Source organism: Phoxinus phoxinus, assembly GCF_949152265.1.
Source record: "Phoxinus phoxinus genome assembly, chromosome: 3".
NCBI lineage: Eukaryota > Metazoa > Chordata > Actinopteri > Cypriniformes > Leuciscidae > Phoxinus > Phoxinus phoxinus.
In genome coordinates, this window is record NC_136878.1 from 19,501,677 (window position 1) to 19,522,278 (window position 20,602).

General features: G+C 39.8%; 1 protein-coding gene across 2 annotated transcripts; it reads left to right on the forward strand.

The window, feature by feature from the left end:
* Positions 1–3,650: 3,650 nt before the first annotated feature.
* On the forward strand, positions 3,651–14,588 carry taok3b (TAO kinase 3b). 2 transcript variants are annotated; one of them, XM_079607470.1, is made up of 8 exons: positions 3,651–4,098; positions 5,404–5,640; positions 6,399–6,527; positions 9,892–10,095; positions 10,753–10,992; positions 11,378–11,590; positions 12,277–12,459; positions 12,783–14,588. In XM_079607470.1, the coding sequence occupies exons 2-8, from the start codon at positions 5,455–5,457 to the stop codon at positions 12,942–12,944; spliced, it is 1,317 nt and encodes a 438-aa protein (XP_079463596.1). In that variant the 5' UTR covers positions 3,651–4,098; positions 5,404–5,454; the 3' UTR covers positions 12,945–14,588. The 2 variants fall into 2 exon arrangements, with proteins under 2 accessions (XP_079463596.1, XP_079463597.1); XM_079607471.1 differs by having other exon boundaries at positions 3,663–4,098; positions 5,404–5,713.
* Positions 14,589–20,602: the final 6,014 nt, after the last annotated feature.

The following is a 20,602-nucleotide window of genomic DNA, read 5'->3' on the forward strand; positions in this document are numbered from 1 at the left end:
ATCTGAGCTAAGCTTTATTTTTACCCCTTATGACTACAAGGGAAACCCCAGAGCCAAAAGTTTAGAACTTGCACAAACATACTGTATAGTCCCCCCAATAAAGTCTGATCTCACAGCCACATATGCAAAAAATGGTTAGACAAATACATGTAGGCCTAATTTCTTTGGTAAGAAGTCTGTCTGTTCAAGCATAAGTGTGGCACTGATGTGGTAAAGTTGTGTCACAGGGGGAATCAGTGTCTTCTCAGCAAAACACAGGTAATAGCTCAGTACCTGGTACTTTCCACAATTCTTACCAAAAATCATGCACAAGGTAGAGTGCGGAGGGAAAGAGGATACATTGGAAGTGTTGTATGCGGACTGTGGTCACTTTCTCCTGTATCTGTTGTTGATTTAACATCCTGGGGTTTGGATGTGCATGGGTGTGTGTCAGCTCAGTCTCAGCATAGCGGCACCTTCTGCCCCTTCAAATGTTTATCAACTTCAGTCAACTCTGGAATGTTTGTAACCCTGTCACTGGAATGGTGCTAGTGTTAATTCAGCAGAATTCATGCTTTTGAGTGTCAGGCAGGTCTGCATTTTATATGTGGGGCAAAAAGATCAAAGACAATTTCTCTTAACCTCTAAAACCACACAGGAAATGCTTTACTTGAGAGAATAAGGAAATTCCCCAGTCTCTTTTATGTATTTCTCATAATTACCTATAGGCTAAACTCACCTCAAAATGTTTTACGTAGAATTTGACACTGTTGCAACTTGCACCAGAGTAAAGAATAATGATAATTGGGTGAGGTAAATCTTTATATTGTGTAAGAACTCATAATAAACATGTATGACAAAAAGTTGACATGTTAATGAATTAGGTGTTTAAAAGTGCACGCAAATGGATTAAGTTTTTTTTTTTTAGCTTGTTCTTATTGTGTGTTGATGCTGGAGGCATTTTGTTGTGACGCTATGATGACGTACCTGTGTTCGCGGCAATTTTCCTCAAATGCTGCAGGTCATTGTTTTTGGTTTAATTTCTTTCTTTATTATATTTTATATTATTATGATTAGTAATTTGGTCGATTGCGTGAAACAGTGGATTATACACTCAACGGGGGACATGTAGAATAGCCTACTGACACTCATTGTAAGTGTATTTGGTAACACTTTAAAATACGGATCCTTCGTTAATGAATAACTACACAGGAACAAATGAGTAACACAATGTTAACAATCTAGTAACTACAGTTAACTAACAAGTAACTCTGATTAACGAATTAGTAATTAATAGCACACAGACTTAAGTGGTAGTTCACTATTAACTAATCAATAACTACTATTTTTTTAATATTTCCCAGAGAACTACTGAATTTTTTACAGATTTAAGTGGTAGTTCACTAATAACTAATCAATAACTACTATTTTTCAATACTTCCCAGAGAAATAATGAAAAAAAGTCACAATTCATGCAAAACTTAATAACTAATGCAGGAAAAATTATAGCACTAGATTAACATTACTGCTAGATACTGTACACTAATTATAAATATGTAATAGCGTAGCAGACTTATGATTTGGGAAAGCTGTCAATAATTAGCCTATGCACTGCTGTCTTTTAGAGAACTATTCATAAACTAAATAATTTTTAAGAATTGTTTTTATAAATGCACTTGTCTGGAACACTTACCCTGTGGCCGATTTTCCGGCATTCCTCTGGACTGGCTTTGAATAACTAGACTCATCATGGTGAGTACTGGAACATACTGAGTCATCAGCCATCCAAATACCAGTTATTTTATTATTTAACCTACTTCTCAAAAGTGTTTTTATGTATGTCTCTTTGCTCATATGTAGATATATATATATAAATATGTGTGTGTATATATATCCTGTGAATGATTAGATGATTCTACCCTTTCGGGTTGGCTCTTCATTAGTAACTACTAGGGCTGACTTCTAATAGTCGAGGATTCGACGATTCGATTCGGAGAGGTCTGATTCGACTATGAACCTCATAGTCGAATACATGGGCGTCAGTTTGGTTTGAAATGTGCTGGGGACAGAGACACATTCGCATTTTCAGAAGGGCTGGGTACAATTTTATTTATTTTTTCGCTTTCGCGCAGGTCATGTTTTGAAAGACGATGTCCTGTAGCTTACTAATGTAAATAAATAAAAATGTATTCAAAAATCTGCTTCACATTTTCAGCAGGGCTGCGGAGCGGCTGTGGGTTGACTCCACACGGTTCTCATGTGCGTTAAAAAGCTTTACGTGGTTTAATGTACCTAAACAACGATTACCAAATTTCCCTCTCATATTGCTCCTCATAACCACTGAAAATGGTAAAAAAAATCGAACCCGGAGTCCAATTATTATGGACGTTATCTGATATTAAGCGTTTCTGCTTCACATTTTCAGCAGGGCTGCGGAGCGGCTGTGAGTTGACTCCACGCGGTTCTCATGTGCGTTAAAAAGCTTTACGTGGTTTAATGTAGCCTACCTAAACAACGATCACCAAATTTCTCTCTCATATTGCTCCTCATGTTTATGAAATGTTATGATATATGTGTGATGTGTTTTTTAGCTCTTTTGTTTGAAATGGAAAAAATCTGGCTGCTATCTAAAAAAAAAAAAAAAGGTTCGACTATCAGTCGACTATGGCAAAATCTAACGAATCAGATTCGACTATGAAAATCCTTAGTCGAAAACAGCCCTAGTAACTACAGCATGGAATCATGATAACTAGTAATGACTCAAGTGTTAATGCATACTTCTATAGGAATTATTAATTATTTGGATCCGTATTCTAAAGTGAAGATCATGTTAACTAACTAGTAATGACTCAAGTGTTAATACTTCTATAGGAATTATTAATTATTTGGATCCGTATTCTAAAGTGAAGATCATGTTAACTAACTAGTAATGGCTCAAGTGTTAATGCATACTTCTAAAGAAATTTTCTAAAAGTATAGTATTTAAAAGTTCACAAACAATATCTCATACGCTTGAAATTACTTGTGTTTGGTATTCCTATAGAAGTATGTAGTAACACTTGAGTTATTACTAGTTAGTTAACATGATCTTCACTTTAGAATACAGATCCAAATAATTAGTAATTCCTATAGAAGTATGTAGTAACACTTGTACACTAGTAACACATTATTTCTCTGGGAAGTATTGAAAAATAGTATTGATTAGTTATTAGTGAACTACCACTTAAATCTGTAAAAAATTCAGTAGTTCTCTGGGAAGTATTAAAAAAATAGTAGTTATTGATTAGTTAATAGTGAACTACCACTTAAATCTGTGTGCTATTAATTACTAATTCGTTAATCAGAGTTACTTGTTAGTTAACTGTAGTTACTAGATTGTTAACATTGTGTTACTCATTTGTTCCTGTGTAGTTATTCATTAACGAAGGATCCGTATTTTAAAGTGTTACCTTACACGTACAACTTTTAATTTGCAACAAATAAAAAACAAACACAAATAAACAAACACTGACTGCACCTTTAAGTATGTAGAGTTAGAAACGATAAAAGTTTAAGACGCACGCACGCGCGCACACTCTTTCCCGCTGATTGCCCGTGGTAGGCATTGCGTAACCGTGCGTAACTCACTCTATCCCACCGGATCTGTATGCTTCCTCCTCCTCCTCCTCCTCCTCCTCCTCTTTCTTCTCAGGAAGTGCAGCCGCTAGTCTGAAGAGAGGCTACGGACTCCCGCTCTCGCCGTACAGAGCGACTCGCGCGCCATCCATCGCGATGCTGTGCCTTTTGCAGGCACCTGTGAACGACATACGCCAGTAACAGATGAAGGGTGAAGAGGATGCGCTGGAAGCAGCAGGCTGTTTGCGGGAAGCAGGGAGACGCAGCGGCATCAACCTCATCCTCAGCATCAGCAGCAGGGCGCTCGGTTAGCGCCCACCCCCACTCACTTCGTCTTTTCCTCCCCCCCTGCAGAAGCATGCTTGCGTGAGGGATGAGGCTGGAGACAGGGACATCAGGCCAGAGCTGCGGCCTTCTTCTTTTCACAAGAGCCGTGCTCGCCATCATCGCAGCAGCAGCAGCAGCATCCGCCAACGCTTTGCCATCATCACACCAGCATATTTGGTAGGCAGCCTATCTCTCCTCTTCTGCTCGCCGTTTTTGCATAAGAAATGCAGGCCTGCCATGGTCATCCACTCAACCCCACATCAGTAGCCATGGCAACCACATCCTGTTAATAAGCGCTTTTTCAACCCCCCCCCCCCCCCCCCCCATTTCTTTCTGTCTCCGGAGCGCAGGCTTATTTTCCGCTTCGTTTTTTTTTTTTTTTGTAAAGATATTAATTCTGTTGTGACTTAGAGCTCTTTTCTGGAGCTGTACATTGTGTACAGTGCCCCCCCCCCCCATATATATATATATATATATATATATATATATATATATATATATATATATATATATATTATATAGCCTATATAGCCTATATAGATTCCTTTCCAGAATGCCAACTGAGTCAAAGGTTTTATATAGGCCTACAGAGAGAGACGTTAGTAGGCTACATGATCACTAAAAGAACATAATTATTTGCTTTCATATTGGCATTTTGATTCAATATAGTGACACTATTGACACGTCATTATATTTTACTCAGACACCGTGTGATGATATGAACGATATGAACCTAAATACTTATAGCTAACATGAGCTGTGTAACATACATTTAATCATTTTATTTTATCTAGTTATTTTTTTATGCATGCAGTTTTTATGATCTCTAATTAGGCTAAATGACAAACTACATGGTATATTTGTAAAAAAACTAAGGATGATTTCAAATTAACTAATTTCACTAAACAGTGAAATCACTATATATTAACTTTTTCTTAAGCATACATATTCTTTTTAACCTAGAATCCTGATACTGATAAACATACTACAAATTATGCATCAACTTTTCATGTATTCAGTAGCTCCTGTTGCACAAAATTGTATATGGACGTTTCAGATTTTTAAAAGTTTAATGAGTGATACACTCTATAACATTATGCTAGTGGTGGAAAAAAAACGTTAAAGGAAAATTTAAAGGTTTAATATATCAAACAATTCATATCATTATATACGCAGTTGCTCTGATGGAGCAAATAAACACAGCATTAAACAAAACGATGCATGCACTAATTTTTATTGGTTATATAATCATCTACATACATTTTTTCAATTTAGAAAATTCTGAATTAATCATAATATGACAGAAATGACTAGAAAGTCACTTACTTTACAGAATTGGTCCTTAATGAAGATGCAAATTGGTAACAATGAACATATATATCTTAAGATAATATCTTACATCTTGTGGTTTAAAAGGTGCAAAGAGAAAATAGTCTTGCTTGGCTTACGTGACCTTTGACCCCCAACACAATGTGTTTGCAGGTCAGTGAGCAGATCCAGGAGCATGAGCAGGAAGCTGTGCGGCGTGAGCAGATGTCAGGGTATAAGCGCATGCGGCGGCAGCACCAGAAGCAGCTGATCGCCCTGGAGAACAGGCTAAAGGCTGAGATGGATGAGCACAAGCTCCGGCTGCAGAAGGAAGTGGAGACCCAGGCCAATAACACTTACATTGAACTGGAGCGGCTGGCCAAGAAGCAAGCTGCACAACTGGACAAGGAGGTGCTTGCTCCTACTGTACTTTACACATAGTGGAGAAGGTTATGCAAAGTTTACAAGATGTCACATTTTTTCTGTAAGTTGCTACTGTGAACATGCAGTGGGGTCCAAAAGTTGAAGACCACAGTAAAAATTTGGAATGGAAAATCTCATTTGAACCTGGAAGTTTTAGAATTATGAAAAATGTAAACAAATAAATAAAGGTTATGATGAAAAATGAATTGGAAATATTTAAGTTTTTCAGTATTATCAAATAAGCACATTTGTGACATTGATCACTTGAACTCCTTTGTACAGGTGATCAGATGTTCTTGCTTCCATTGAAGCTCAAGAATCTCTTTGGATCATCTCAAATCAACAAACTTGTGGAGTTCAAGCAGCTCGAGGCTGCTGTGATTAAAACAAAAGGTGAACATATTATGCAGTTTAAATTTTTTGTTATAATTTGTAATCAAAATAAACTGTATTAAATTATTATGCAAAAGGATTTTCACTAGTGGTCTCAGACTTTTGTATGCCACTATATGTGGATTGCATAAATTATTTAAAATAGATTTTTTTATGAAATGACTATATTCAATATAGCTTTATGTTTATTCAATATAGCAAATCACCATGATGACAACGTATTGTCAGTTTACAAATTCACAGCTGACCACAGGAAGCTTTTTGTGATACTTATCCTCCCTTGGCCCTACGTGATTCATTTGTAAATGATTAATGTTGCAAAACCAGATGTTATTAATTTTGTCTCTCAAAAGACGAAGGCCTCCGCAGCTGAGGAGAAGAGAATCCAGCAACAGATCTTGGTCCAGCAGAAGAAGGAACTGACCACCTTCTTGGACACACAGAAAAAGCAGTACAGACTATGCAGAGAAAGAATGAAAGAGGTGAGATCAGGACAGTCAATGAATTCACAGGACACAGGACAAACCCTAAACCCAACTTTTAATGGATGGGCCCCACTCATCTGAGCCCAATGAGTATACCATAGACCAGTGGTTCCCAAACTGGGGTACGTGAGGTGACAGAGGGGGTATGCAAACAAAATGATGTTTTTTGCAGTTCATTTAATTCTACCATTTAATTTCATTCTAAAATCTTTTGCGGTTAAAACTAAAACTAAATCCTATCATATGCAGCGTGCCTATGATAGGTTGCGTGCAGAGAATGCTGCCTTAGCAAATCGTGCTACATTACTGCCATTTAGCACTTACTAGCATGAATAACAAATATAGACAAAGACTATGCATAGAGATTGGTTTAAGACTTGTTGTGGCAAAAACAATATTTAACAAACGCAGCATCCCGGCAAAAGAGACGTCAAGATTCAAATTGTATTTAAAAGAAAAATATATATTTATTCTTGCAAGAAGCAGCCCCCAGCCTTTACAGACCAGTTTGCAGGTAGAAGTGAGACCCAGATAGGTGCTTTGCTGGTAGTTTTATATTGTTCTCATCAAAGCATTCTCTACCACCCACCCCAGACAAAAGGAACTAAGGAACCCCCATGGTTGCCTTAACCCCTCCCCAGCCCGGGGATCTTCTCACCTCTGTCTCACACACAGCTGTATCAACGCTACAACAGGAAAACTCAAAATACAGAACACGTCATTCATTTATTATATCATTGAGAAAACAAAATAAGAAATAAAGATTAAAATTGCCACTACAGACTCAAACTCTTTTAGATACAAAAACATACCCTCGTGTAATTTCTTGTTTTTAATTTTGATATATTACCTGAACAAGAATGCAATTTTTTTCAGTTGAACGAACATTTTACATGTATGTACAGTACATGTTTATATTATGTACATTTTAAACACAGTATTGCTGTCAGCATTGTTTGCTCTATTTTGCAACAAAATAATAGTTCCAACAAAAGCCACAGCAGAACTGCAACACGCAGCGGTGTTTCGTGAACAAATCTGCGGCTTTGAACCCATTCATAAATTATAATTACAGCCACTTGCTTTTTTACTGAATGAATGAATGAATGACTCGATGGCTCACTAATTAAGATAGTGACTTACTGCTACCTAATGGTGCTTTTAGTTTAATATTTAAAAGAATCACTTCGTTTTTACCATTATTGCATATTTCTCTATTGAACTTTTTTTTGTTTGTTTTTTTACATTATTTTATAAGGGCATTTATAAAGGAAAAAAATAAACTGGAAAATCAATTTAAGGGGGCAACTCGTTCAAGTGATCCATCCAGTCAGCACGAGAGGAGGCCTATATATACAGTGCTTAACAAATTTAGTAGACTACCTGTCATCATAAAGAGAAAACAAATATTTTAGGAATCTGTCAAAAACTTGTTTAAAACTAAAAATGTTAGGCAAATTTGTTATTACTAGGCAAATAACTAACTGAAATAACTAAACAGTCTTAATATTTTGAATGGCGTTGTCAGGTGTGGGGTTGGTGAAAGGAGCGAGGACTCAAGTGTAGAGTTGATGGGCTTTTAATAATAATAAAACACACTTTCTTTATTCCACTCTGCTCATGAAATACTCGCCAATGAACACTCAGGTTAAGCTGCACAGCCAATCAGAGATCTGACGGCGTCAGATTAGAGCACACTGGGAAACCGTTGGCCGACGTTGCCCAACGGCCGATCGCCATCTTGTTTTGTGCCGACTTGACTTGACAGCAGAGAAACACACAGTGTACATACGACGACGAACCAGCACAGGACTGAAAACACAAGGAAAATAAATAGGGAGAGCAAACAAAGCAGGTAACGAGGGAGGACAGGTGGGGCAAATGAATCAATAATCAGGTAACAAGGTGGACGGGGTTAAGGCTGATTTATACTTCTGTGTCGGACCTACGCCGGAGCCTCTACGCAATAGACTACGCGTTGGTTTTCATTTATATCGTTGACGCGCAATTACACATGCATAGGGAGCATGTGAAACCCGAGGGAGGGGTTCTAGCAGACCAATCACTGCGCTTGCATCCGCGTAGAATTGACGCTTTGTTAAATTTTTGGAGACGTGCACGTCAGGGTACGCCGAAGGGTACGCGCGCTACACACAGCCTACAACGTAGCTACGGCGTGAGTTCGACGCAGAAGTATAAATTGGGCTTTAGACAATCGACAGGAGAACACATGGCACAAGGAAACACATGACAAGCCATGTGCTCACACCAAACATGACAAAAAACACAAGCACATGGCCAGTAAAACATCACAAGCCAAGTGCTCACACAAACGAGACATGAACACGCAGCCAATGAAAACACTCACAAGCCACGTGTTCACACAAAACATGACTACATGAAAGCACATAGCTAGTGTAAACACAAGCTGCGTGCTACACAGCACAAGACAAAACATGACATGAAAATGCATGAAACAAGGCACACAGACAAGACAAAACAGGAGTGTCAGGGCTCTGTCACAAAACCATGAACCCTGACATGCGTCCTTTGGCTTGCATTATTGCTGGCATTGTTTTAATGTACTTTTCCACAGTCTCTGTTGTTATTGACTTAATGTAATGACTGAAATAGTTTAGTTGTTCCCAAAGACTTGCTTTTAATTCAACTTTTATGCGATCTATCTTTGAATCCACTAAATCCCAAATATGTTTATATAGGATTCAAGTCCAGACTTTAACTTGGCCAACTGTGACTAAAGAGCTTACACATACTGGTGGATTAACCATTACAGAAAAATAAATAAATATATATTTCGGTAATCAGCAATACTGTTAGTTTAGGGCAGCTGTGGCACAAACCTTACATTGGGTGGTGGTCTAATATATATTTTTTTATTAAAACAGTTTTCATGCATCGCTTTGCCACTCATTACTATTGGCTGATTCCTATCCCAGCCAGGGATACGAGGGGAGCACTCTGGGTTTGGGCGAAATTCGAGGTCGGGGCCCTACCCTCGGACAGTACGCCAAATAGTCTTTTCTCTGTCTGATTATTTGTAAGTGCGAACTCGTGAAATGGAAAAGGTGTGACTGCAGTTTAAGTGGAACAGAGGGGGTACACAGAAGGATGTTAAATGCCTCAGGGGGTACACACCACTCTAAAAAGCTTGTGAACCACTGCCATAGGCAATGTTAGTTCCTTTGTCACCTGAACAATGTCAGACTAATTGTTTCATATTACCTTTAATAGGTGTAAGCCAAGTATATAATTCCATTGCCCCTTATGCCCTTATATTCTAGTACCATGATTTTGCAGTAAAATATTACAGTAAGATATTTGTTTTTTCTCTATACATTAGGAAATGAATGAAGACTCTGATACACCAAAAGAGGAGAAACAGGAGCGGTTGTCACGGCATAAGGAAACAATGCAGCGCTCCCAGGCTGAGGAGGAGGCCCAGCTGTTGAACCAGCAAAGACTGGTTTATGAAAGGAGCTGCCGTGCTCTAAAAAGAAGAAGCCTTATCAAGAAGCATGAGTTTGAACAAGAGCAAATGCGGGAGGCAAGACATAATATGAATCACCACAAAGAATGTCTCAAGCACATTCTCTTGATCTTGTGAATTTTGAGGTTTCATATAGACATAAAAAAAGAAAGAAAAAAAAGTTTAAGCTGGTTTAAGTTTAAGATTAATGTTTTAAAGTCTCTTATGTTCACCTCACCAAGGTGGTATTTATTTGAACAGTTTTCTGATTTAATATTTTTTCAAATGTAATTTATTCATGTGATGGCAAAGCTGAATTTCCAGCATCATTACTCCAGTGTCAAATGATCCTTCACAAATCATTGGTGCTTGAGTAACATTTCTAATTAATAATGTTTAAAAGAATTGCATTGCTCAATTTTTTTTTTCAGGATTCTTTGATAAATAGAACAATCATATTTTGTAACAATGTAAAAGTATTTGCTGCCACTTTTAAATGTCTTTACAATCAATTTAATCCATATTTGCTGAATAAAAGTATTAATTTCTTTTAAAAAAACTAACCACAAAGTTTGAAAGGCGTGTGTGTGTAGATTTTATATAGTGATATTTAGTGTTGATCAGAGCATTTGTGCTGTTTCACATCAGAAACCTGTTACACGTTATCCTTTTTTTGTTGATGTCACACAAACTAATGAAATATTATTTATACATGACTTGCTCTTTGTGTAAAAGGAACTTAACAAGAAGAAGACACAAAAAGAAATGGAGCATGCGTTGATGATCAGGCAGGATGAGTCCACCCAAGAGCTGGAACAGCGGCATCTACATACCTTACAAAGGCTACGCTTTGAGCTGATGCGCCACCAGCATCAAACTGAGTTGGAGAACCAGGAGGAGTACAACAGTCGCCGGCAGAGGGAGCTACACAGAAAGCATGCACTGGAACGCCGACAGCAGCCCAGGAACCTCAAGGTAAACATTTTGTAATGGTGGGTAGAACAATACATAATATAAATATATAAAAATAGAATATGTAGCAGCTTTGGATGAACAAGTCACTAATTTAACATTAAAAGCATTTAAATGTATTTAAAGGTTAATGTTAAATGTTTTTCTCTCTTTGAAACAGTGAAAGTGTACACAATAACACAGGATGAAAAACCTATTGTATTTTTTTATCATCTTTTTACTCTTTTAATTCTTTTATAACTGTTTTAATTTCCCTTGCTTTTATTTTGTGATTATTTTAACTCCTTTCTGTGCAAAGCACTTTGAATTACCATAGTGTATGAAATAAATAAACGTGCCTTGCCTTAAATCATTATCAAAAATTATGCCTAATCTCATCTCATTATAGACATTGGAGATGCAGATCAAAAAGCAATTCCAAGATACATGTAAGGTGCAAAACAAGCAGTACAAAGCTCTGAGGAATCATCAGCTGGAAGTCTCCCCGAAGAGTGACCATAAAGCCATCCTGAAGTCACTGAAGGAGGAGCAGACCCGCAAGCTTGCACAGCTGGCAGAACAATATGAGCAAAGCATTAATGAGATGATGGCCTCTCAATCGGTAAAGTACACAAGCAGCAGAGGAAAATGATGTCAAACCACACAATTTGTCCTCAGAATGTGGAGTCAGTTTGTGGCCTAGGTTATAAATGTATTGAAACATACACTGCCAAAAAAAATGGTTTACTAGCAAATTTCACTAATAATTACAAAGAAACAGCATGTAAGACATTTAATTAAATACAAAATTTTGAAGGTGAAAGACTGAAATAGAATTGTATTATGTACTCTAATAATCTTTTTTTTAATTTACAACTTTGAAACAGTACAGGACTTCACTGAGTGTGTTTAAAATGGGAATGCATTTTTTCCCTTCACATTGCCTCTTTGGAATTAGAGAAAACCTGTTGAAACACTCAACACACTCTAAATGGAGTGTTTAATTTTTCATAAACAAATGCTATTTTCATATGCAGTCAAAATTTGCTTTTTTAATATTCCTCTTATATTAAACGGCTAAAACCGTTTGAGAGGTTTCCCTCTAGTGGCTCTGCTAGGAACTGCTAAAATAGGATTTACAAATTGAATTTCCACAAGCAAGCCAAAGTTTCTACTTACACAATTTTTCCAAATGAACACTGTTAAGTGTAATTTTGCTGCTTACATATGCAATATTGATTTTATTCTATATGGACTATAGAAAATATCAGTGTTTTAGATAATAATTGGAGCATATCATTCTCCCAGTTACGTTTAGATGAAGAGCAGGAGGCTGAATGTCAGGCTTTAAGGCAGCAGCTACACCAGGAGATGGAGCTTCTTGATGCCTACCAGAACAAAACCAAGGCACAGATGGAGGCCCAACATGAGCGTGAGTTGCAGAAGTTGGAACAGAAGGCGTCTTTGCGCCGGGCTCACTTGGAACAGAAGGTGAGCTGCTTTTTATTATTTTTATTTTATTTTATTAACCTCTGTAATTGATAGGATAGATTTGGCCATAACTGGTCAAACTGTGAACTTGGTAGTAATAAAATGGAAGGAATCTTGTCAAGTCAAGTCAAGTCAAGAATATTTGTATAGCGCTTTTCACAATACAGATTGTATCAAAGCAGCTTCACAGTATTAAATTAAAATAATAAAAAAACGTCCATGTTTGGTAATGCTAATCAATAGTATTATTCATTGATTAATTAATTGACTTGTCTGAAATTAATTAATCTTGTCTGAAATACTACCCACACCTATGTTCACAGATTGAAGAAGAGCTGGCCTCACTTCATAAGGAACGGACCGAAAAAATCAAGCATTTATTTGAGCGTCAGGAGCGAGAACTGGAGATGTTTGATTCAGAGAGTGCGCGGCTAGGATTCGGAAGCTTGGCCTCGTTTGACTTTCTCAAGGATGAGGCCAGATGATCCAACAGAGGTAAAAGGGACTGTTCAACTCTGATGTCTTTGGACACATTGTGCCTGCACTGTCCCTGATTGTTGGATTTACCAAGATTATCCAAACAGTGACCATGCTGGATCAATATCTTATAACTCATATCAGCTGTGAGAACTTCACTGTATTTCTAAAAAGGAGAAACTAAACAGCTACAAACTCAAAAGTGGTTTGGTGGTGCATCACTGAGCTCATAAACCAAGAAGAAATATCTAGACAAACTGACCTTTTCTCCATGCCATTGTCCCACTTTTGGTATTAAATTAGTAATTCAGGATATTTTAGTACAAGTAAGCACTTTGATATGTTGAGTACGATCCCATCATGTTAGGTGGAAATGAAGTGTGAAATGCCTTTGGTGTCATCAAAGGACATTGCGACTGTAGAATGTGTCCTGCGTCTTCACCGTGGCTATTAGCTGTTTTGTATGTATCACAGAGAATGTGACAACTGTTGATGAAAACTTTACGCAGAAGCAGATTTTGAAGCAGTGTCTGATTTTAAAATATGGTGAATACATTAAGAGCTTTTAATTAATTTCATATTGTGGAACCCACGCTTTATTTCTTTTTACTTAGAAAAAGAAGAAAGAAAAAAAAAGAACAAAAATGTATTCATTGTTCAGTATCCTAAATTAATTGGCATTAGTTTTATCAGGATGTGGACTTATTACATTGAATCAGTTCTGTCAGAGTTACTGGTATTATTGCATGCACTTTAAAAGACAAATTCAGGTTGTGAAGTGGAGCATGAATCTGTCAGAGATTTTAGCCGTGTACAAATAAAAGTGGTCATACAGTTTTGTTTTCATGGCTATTGATACTGAACATAAGCTTTATCTTTGATATAAATACCCGCCAAATTGCCAAATGCCTTTAAGTTCTGTTGATGAATGTTTTTGTTTTCCTTATTTTGCACAATTTGTTGAATTGTGATTCATTCAATGTGGACTTATCACTGCTCTTGTACAGGGAAAATGTTGCAATTTGTGTTGTAAATTTTTTATATAAATATTTGTATATGATAACCTAAATAGGGTTTACATATGTATTGATCAATCATTGCCAACAAAGACCTATGGAACTCTTGTTCAGTGAAGGCAGAGGAATGCAAACTTATTTTTGTAAGTAAAATAGAAAGTAACTTATATTCTCGTGCATCATGTGACAGCCTTCATGTCTGGTGGAGCTATAATGTGAACACCTCTGTGTAACAGAGTTCATGGCTTGCTGTCATTTAAGAAAGACACCACTCCAGCAACTAGTAGAAGGGGTTCAGTTGATTCTTAATTCACAAAAACATGTACTGTATAGGCAGATTTGTGGTGTGTAATAAAAGATTCTTTGGGCCTGACCAACTACTATCTTTTATAAACTCTGACCTTTCCCATTATTATTCATGAGTGTCTCATAATGTTTTATCAGTGATCATTGAGATGCTTTACTGTCTTTTAGGGCTTCTTCTCCAACAAAGCCATTGTTAAAACTGCCCTTGCACAAATGAAGTGATGTTTTAACAAATAAACACAATGAAGTTTTGATTGGCTAGTAGCATGCTATGCAGTTTTGACTGGCTAACAGCATGCTGGGAAATATTGATTTGATTCTTAAAAGTAATAAGAATGAATGTTATTTATTTTGGTTGCTGATGTTAACACAGCAAAATATCTGCATTTCTATGCATCTTCACGTGCGTACAGTTCGATAGAAGAGCAAAAACAGCAGAAATTGAGCATACATGAAAAAACAGCTGGTTCAGAAGTACAGGTGAAAATTAACTCAAAATGCTCAGAAGTTCAGATGAGAATGAAAACAGAATGAACAAAAACATACTTATTTTTAATCCAAGAGAAAGAAATATTAGTACAACACTTGAATAGGATAATAAAGGAATTGAAATGAGACAATATTCCACACAATTTTACTAAAGTCATCCCACACAGGACTCGAACCCACTATTTCTGGATCAGATGCCTGTCACTTATCTTGTTGCGCCACTGGGAGGACGAGCATGCCGATGCCATAATTCAAGTGAGAATCAGCTCAAAATTAATAATTTTTATATGCACCACGTGTCTTATTTATTGAGTTCCTTCTCAGATAGACGCCATGTCTGGAACTGGAGCATCTTTGGACCACTTCTGGCGACAGTACTTATTAGATAGCACACGCACGTCGCGCAGACATCTGTGTGACGTCGTCGTTTTCATCTGGAAGACGTTTATATTAGGGCGTGTGCTCATATGCTTTACGTCGCCGAGACGTCCTTGCCAGCTGTTAGAACGACGTCTAGGCTATGTAAATAAGACGTAAATAATTTAGAACGTCGGCAATCCGCTCTTTTAAAGATGTTCATCAGATGTTCATACATCTCCAAGACATCTGATTTATGTATAGTTAGGGAAAGTTAAGCATTTCTTTGGCCAATCTGCAAAAAAATTTCTTACCAATAGCTTTTTTTACCATGTGTTCCTATAGGTGTCTAGTAACACCTCCCAATTTATCCACAGCCAAATCCTCGGGGAAACGCCTGGAGAGGCCATCAAAGTTGGGGTGCCCAGAGGGCCTGGGTACCAAAAAAAAAAAAAAAAAAATTTTTTTTTTTTTTCAATATTAGCTTTTGAGATGTCTAACTATGGGTTTTTAGGGGTGCTGAATCTATCCCAGCCATTAGTTTTGAGTAAAAATGACTCCAAATCCATACAAAATCCATAAAAATGTTTAAAACCATTACAAAACAAAACTTCCTAAATCAGTTTAAAATTTACCAAACCTCATCCAACTCCCCTGCATCTCCCTCACTCCTGTTATCATCTGGCTGGTTGATGTTCTGGCAAGAGTTACCATGACAGTTCCCACAAACAGAAATACACTTGACTCCTAGCTGCACCTGAGAGTGTCACAGTCCTCAGCACAGTTGCAGCTGACAAACTTCAGAAGGTGGTCCGGTGCAATGGGACCACCTCTGTTGTAGGGACTGGTGCATAACCTTGTTCTCCTTGTTTCCATCCATACTCAAGGACATCCAGTTATGGACTTTGTCAAGTCAAGTCACCTTTATTTATATAACGCTTTTTACAATACAGATTGTATCAAAGCAGCTTCACAGTGATAATATGAAAATAATACAACAAAGTTTGCTTCTAGAAGAACATTGCGTCATCGTCCACCTTAAGTAAGGCAGATCAATAATATTGTTGAATATTAAATGTCCCCATTAAGCAAGCCAACAGCCAAGGCAACAGTGGCAAATAACCAAAACTCCATCAGTGACAGAATGGAGAAAAAAGCATTGGGAGATCCCAGGCTCAGTCGGGGGCCAGTTCTCCTCTGGCCAATCAGTGAACAGTGTATGATTATGATTCAGGCAGCATTACAGGTCAGTTATGACACAAACTAGTGAACAAAGTCAGATTGGATCAGAACATTTATCCAGTTCCATCTGGTTGGAGGTCGGAGTCATCACGTCGGTATGTAGACGGGTTTGTTGAGGATCAGTGCTGATGGCTGTCGTGTCGATGAGGCCTTCACAGGGCTGATGAGGGATGCTTTGTGGATGGGCCCAGGCGCAGGTCCATCCTCTGATCTGGATACGGCCCGGATCCGGCTGACTTCAGTAATCAGGGGAGAGACTAGTTGACTAGTGTAGCAGACTTTATAGCAGTAGCCTATCTCTGGTCTGGAGATATGCCCGCAGAGAGTGCTGTGCTGCAGCTCCTGTAGTCGGAGGCAGTTTCTCAGGCTTGATGCTCCCGGCTGCGGCCCGGACAGTTGAACAGTTCGCAGCCAGCTTTGATGATGTCACTTTTCTTGGCTCTGATGTCATTGAACACATCCATGTCCCCCTCTGCTTTGTCAGTCTTGCAGAGCTTGGTGAGCAAAGTTGGTTTGCTAAACCCAGAAATTGCTGATACGGTATCGCAGCCAGAGAAGCTGTGTAGGAAGATCAGGTATGTAACAGAACCTCTCCGGGAGGGCCACCCGGATCTTTCCAACATCGTAAGATGTGTCTTTAGCTGTTGTGAGAAAAACCGGGTGGTTTGCCCTATGATGGACCAGCATAACCATAACCTCGGTGTCCTCGGCCCTCACCTCAACAGAGGACTCTATTGCCTCATTTAGTGCTGCACACACGATAGAAGTGTCAGCATCATCAGAGCATTGGTGTACACCCCGAAAGCCAAAAATATTCAGACTTATAAAACCGTGCGTATGCCAGAACCTGCGCAGAATTCACTTTATAAATCCCAGTCAGCGGAAGACTGTGCACACATGCGTCTCCTCCCCGGAATAACCTTACAACGCCTAGTTTTACTATGCATATCCTCATCTGCATATCATTTGCATATGATTATTCATCCACATGTTTAACGGTACAAGACATTAGGAAAATATGAAATACGGATGTGCAGTCACATTACATTAATAAAAATGATTTAGTAGCCTCTCCTTGTCATGATTCTAGTCAGTGTTCCCGTCTTGTTCCATGTTTAGCAGCTCCCCATTATGTTTAATGTTTATTAGTCTCCCCAGGTGTTTCCTATTAGCCACGCCCTCTTGTTTTCTTGTTTAGCTTGTCTACTTCTGTATTTACGCCCTGTGTCTAGTTTCAATCTTTGTCAGTTCTTAACGTTGTTTGTTCTGGTCAAATCTGTTGAGTCTTGTTCCTGAGTCTGAGTCTATATTTATGTAGTTATAAGTTTATTTAATAAAGTAATGCTGCACGTGGATCCTGCTTCCTCCTCTGCTTCAAACTACCGTGACAGAAGAACTGACCATAACATGGATCCAGCAGATTGTCTCTTCCGCCTCCGCCAGGGTAACCGTCCGATGGAGGAATATGTGAAGGAGTTTTGTGAGCTTTGCCATGGGGTGGACTTTAATGATGCTGTCTTAAAGGACATATTTGGCCATGGACTTAATAAGTTTCTTCATTTCCTCATGCCTGACGATACCCCTCACTACACTCTAGTGCAATATATGGGCTTTGCCCTTTTATTGAGCGGTTCGCCATTTACTGTGGGCTTTGCGGATGAGGAACCCCGCAAGCTCACAGTATCTCCTAAGCCTGAGCCAGTTCATGTCATGCCCTCTTTGGCAACTCTAGTACTCACACCGCTCGCGAGCACACCAGAGCCTCATCGGATCTGCCCCGTCATGGCCGCCAGTCCAGAGTCTCGTCCCGCCAAGACCACCCTTCCGGAGTTTTGTCCAGCTGTGACCACCCTTCCGGAGTCTCGTCCAGCCGTGACCACCCTTCCGGAGTCTCGTCCAGCCGTGACCACCCTTCCGGAGTCTCGTCCAGCCGTGACCACCCTTCCGGAGTCTCGTCCAGCCGTGACCACCCTTCCGGAGTCTCGTCCTGCCGTGACCACCCTTCCGGAGTCTTGTCCAGCCGTGACCACCCTTCCGGAGTCTCGTCCAGCCGTGACCACCCTTCCGGAGTCTCGTCCTGCCGTGACCACCCTTCCGGAGTCTTGTCCAGCCGTGACCACCCTTCCGGAGTCTCGTCCAGCCGTGACCACCCTTCCGGAGTCTCGTCCTGCCGAGACCACCTTTCCAGAGCTTCTTCACGGCATGCCCGCCACGCCTGAGCCCTCGTCTTCGAGCAAGACGGCCGACACCACGCCTGTGTCTTCGGACAAGATGGGCACCTCAACGCCTGTGTCTTCGGACAAGATGGCCGCCTCTACACCTGTGTCTATGCCTGTTTCTTCAGACAAGATAGCCGACTCCACGCCTGTGTCTTCAGTCAAGATGGTAAGATGTGTCTTTAGCTGTTGTGAGGAAGACCGGGTGGTTTGCCCTATGATGGACCAGCATAACCATAACGTCTGTGTCCTCAGCCCTCACCTCAACAGAGGACTCTATTGATTCATTTAGTGCTGCACACACGATAGAAGTGTCAGCATCAGAGCATTGTTGTACACTGATCCTACTTCTTTGGAAGGTCTCAGGAAGGAGCAGAATGAGCTGGGCCTTGTTGTGCTTGTTGTCAAGGAACTTTTCCCGTGGAACAATGTTTTTTTTAAGTCTGAACGAATCTGAATGTCACAGCATGCATTTTTTGTACGTCTCAGGTGGTCATGGTCCTTGGTGGAGCTACCGTATCTGTCAAAGATCACAGTAATCCATAGGTGCTTCTCTCCATTGATTTTGGGAGCAGATCTGATGACTTGACCTTGTGCTTGGTTTCCATTGTATCCAGAACAGTTTTCAGCTCAGTAAACAGCCCAGATGGAGAAAGACAATGATGTTGTTAACGCCATAGTTGGATGGTTGGAGGAAGTCAACCCCTTCGATTCCATACGTGACAGGAAGATTCTGGTATCTTTCTCTACGGGGTTCAGCAGCACTCCCGGGGACTCAGTCAATGCTGATCAGGCAGAGGAGGTTGGCAGAGCCATACAGGCCAAGATGGATGGGAAAACTGTTCTGATACAAAGTAGGATCAGTGTACACCAATGCTCTGATGATGCTGACACTTCTATCGTGTGTGCATCACTAAATGAGGCAATAGAGTCCTCTGTTGAGGTGAGGGCCGAGGACACCGAGGTTATGGTTATGCTGGTCCATCATAGGGCAAACCACCCGGTTTTTCTCACAACAGCTAAAGACACATCTTACGATGTTGGAAAGATCCGGGTGGCCCTCCCGAAGAGGTTCTGTTACATACCTGATCTTCCTACACAGCTTCTCTGGCTGCGATACCGTATCAGCAATTTCTGGGTTTAGCAAACCAACTTTGCTCACCAAGCTCTGCAAGACTGACAAAGCAGAGGGGGCCATGGATGTGTTCAATGACATCAGAGCCAAGAAAAGTGACATCATCAAAGCTGGCTGCGAACTGTTCAACTGTCCGGGCCGCAGCCGGGAGCATCAAGCCTGAGAAACTGCCTCCGACTACAGGAGCTGCAGCACAGCACTCTCTGCGGGCATATCTCCAGACCAGAGATAGGCTACTGCTATAAAGTCTGCTACACTAGTCAACCAGTCTCTCTCCTGTTTACTGAAGTCAGCTGAATCCGGGCCGTATCCAGATCAGAGGATGGACCTGCGCCTGGGCCCATCCACAAAGCATCCCTCATCAGCCCTGTGAAGGCCTCATCGACACGACAGCCATCAGCACTGATCCTCAACAAACCCGTCTACATACCGACGTGATGACTCCGACCTCCAACCAGATGGAACTGGATAAATGTTCTGATCCAATCTGACTTTGCTCACTAGTTTGTGTCATAACTGACCTGTAATGCTGCCTGAATCATAATCATACACTGTTCACTGATTGGCCAGAGGAGAACTGGCCCCCGACTGAGTCTGGGATCTCCCAATGCTTTTTTCTCCATTCTGTCACTGATGGAGTTTTGGTTATTTGCCACTGTTGCCTTGGCTGTTGGCTTGCTTAATGGGGACATTTAATATTCAACAATATTATTGATCTACCTTACTTAAGGTGGACGATGACGCAATGTTCTTCTAGAAGCAAACTTTGTTGTATTATTTTCATATTATCACTGTGAAGCTGCTTTGATACAATCTGTATTGTAAAAAGCGTTATATAAATAAAGGTGACTTGACTTGACAAAGTCCATAACTGGATGTCCTTGAGTATGGATGGAAACAAGGAG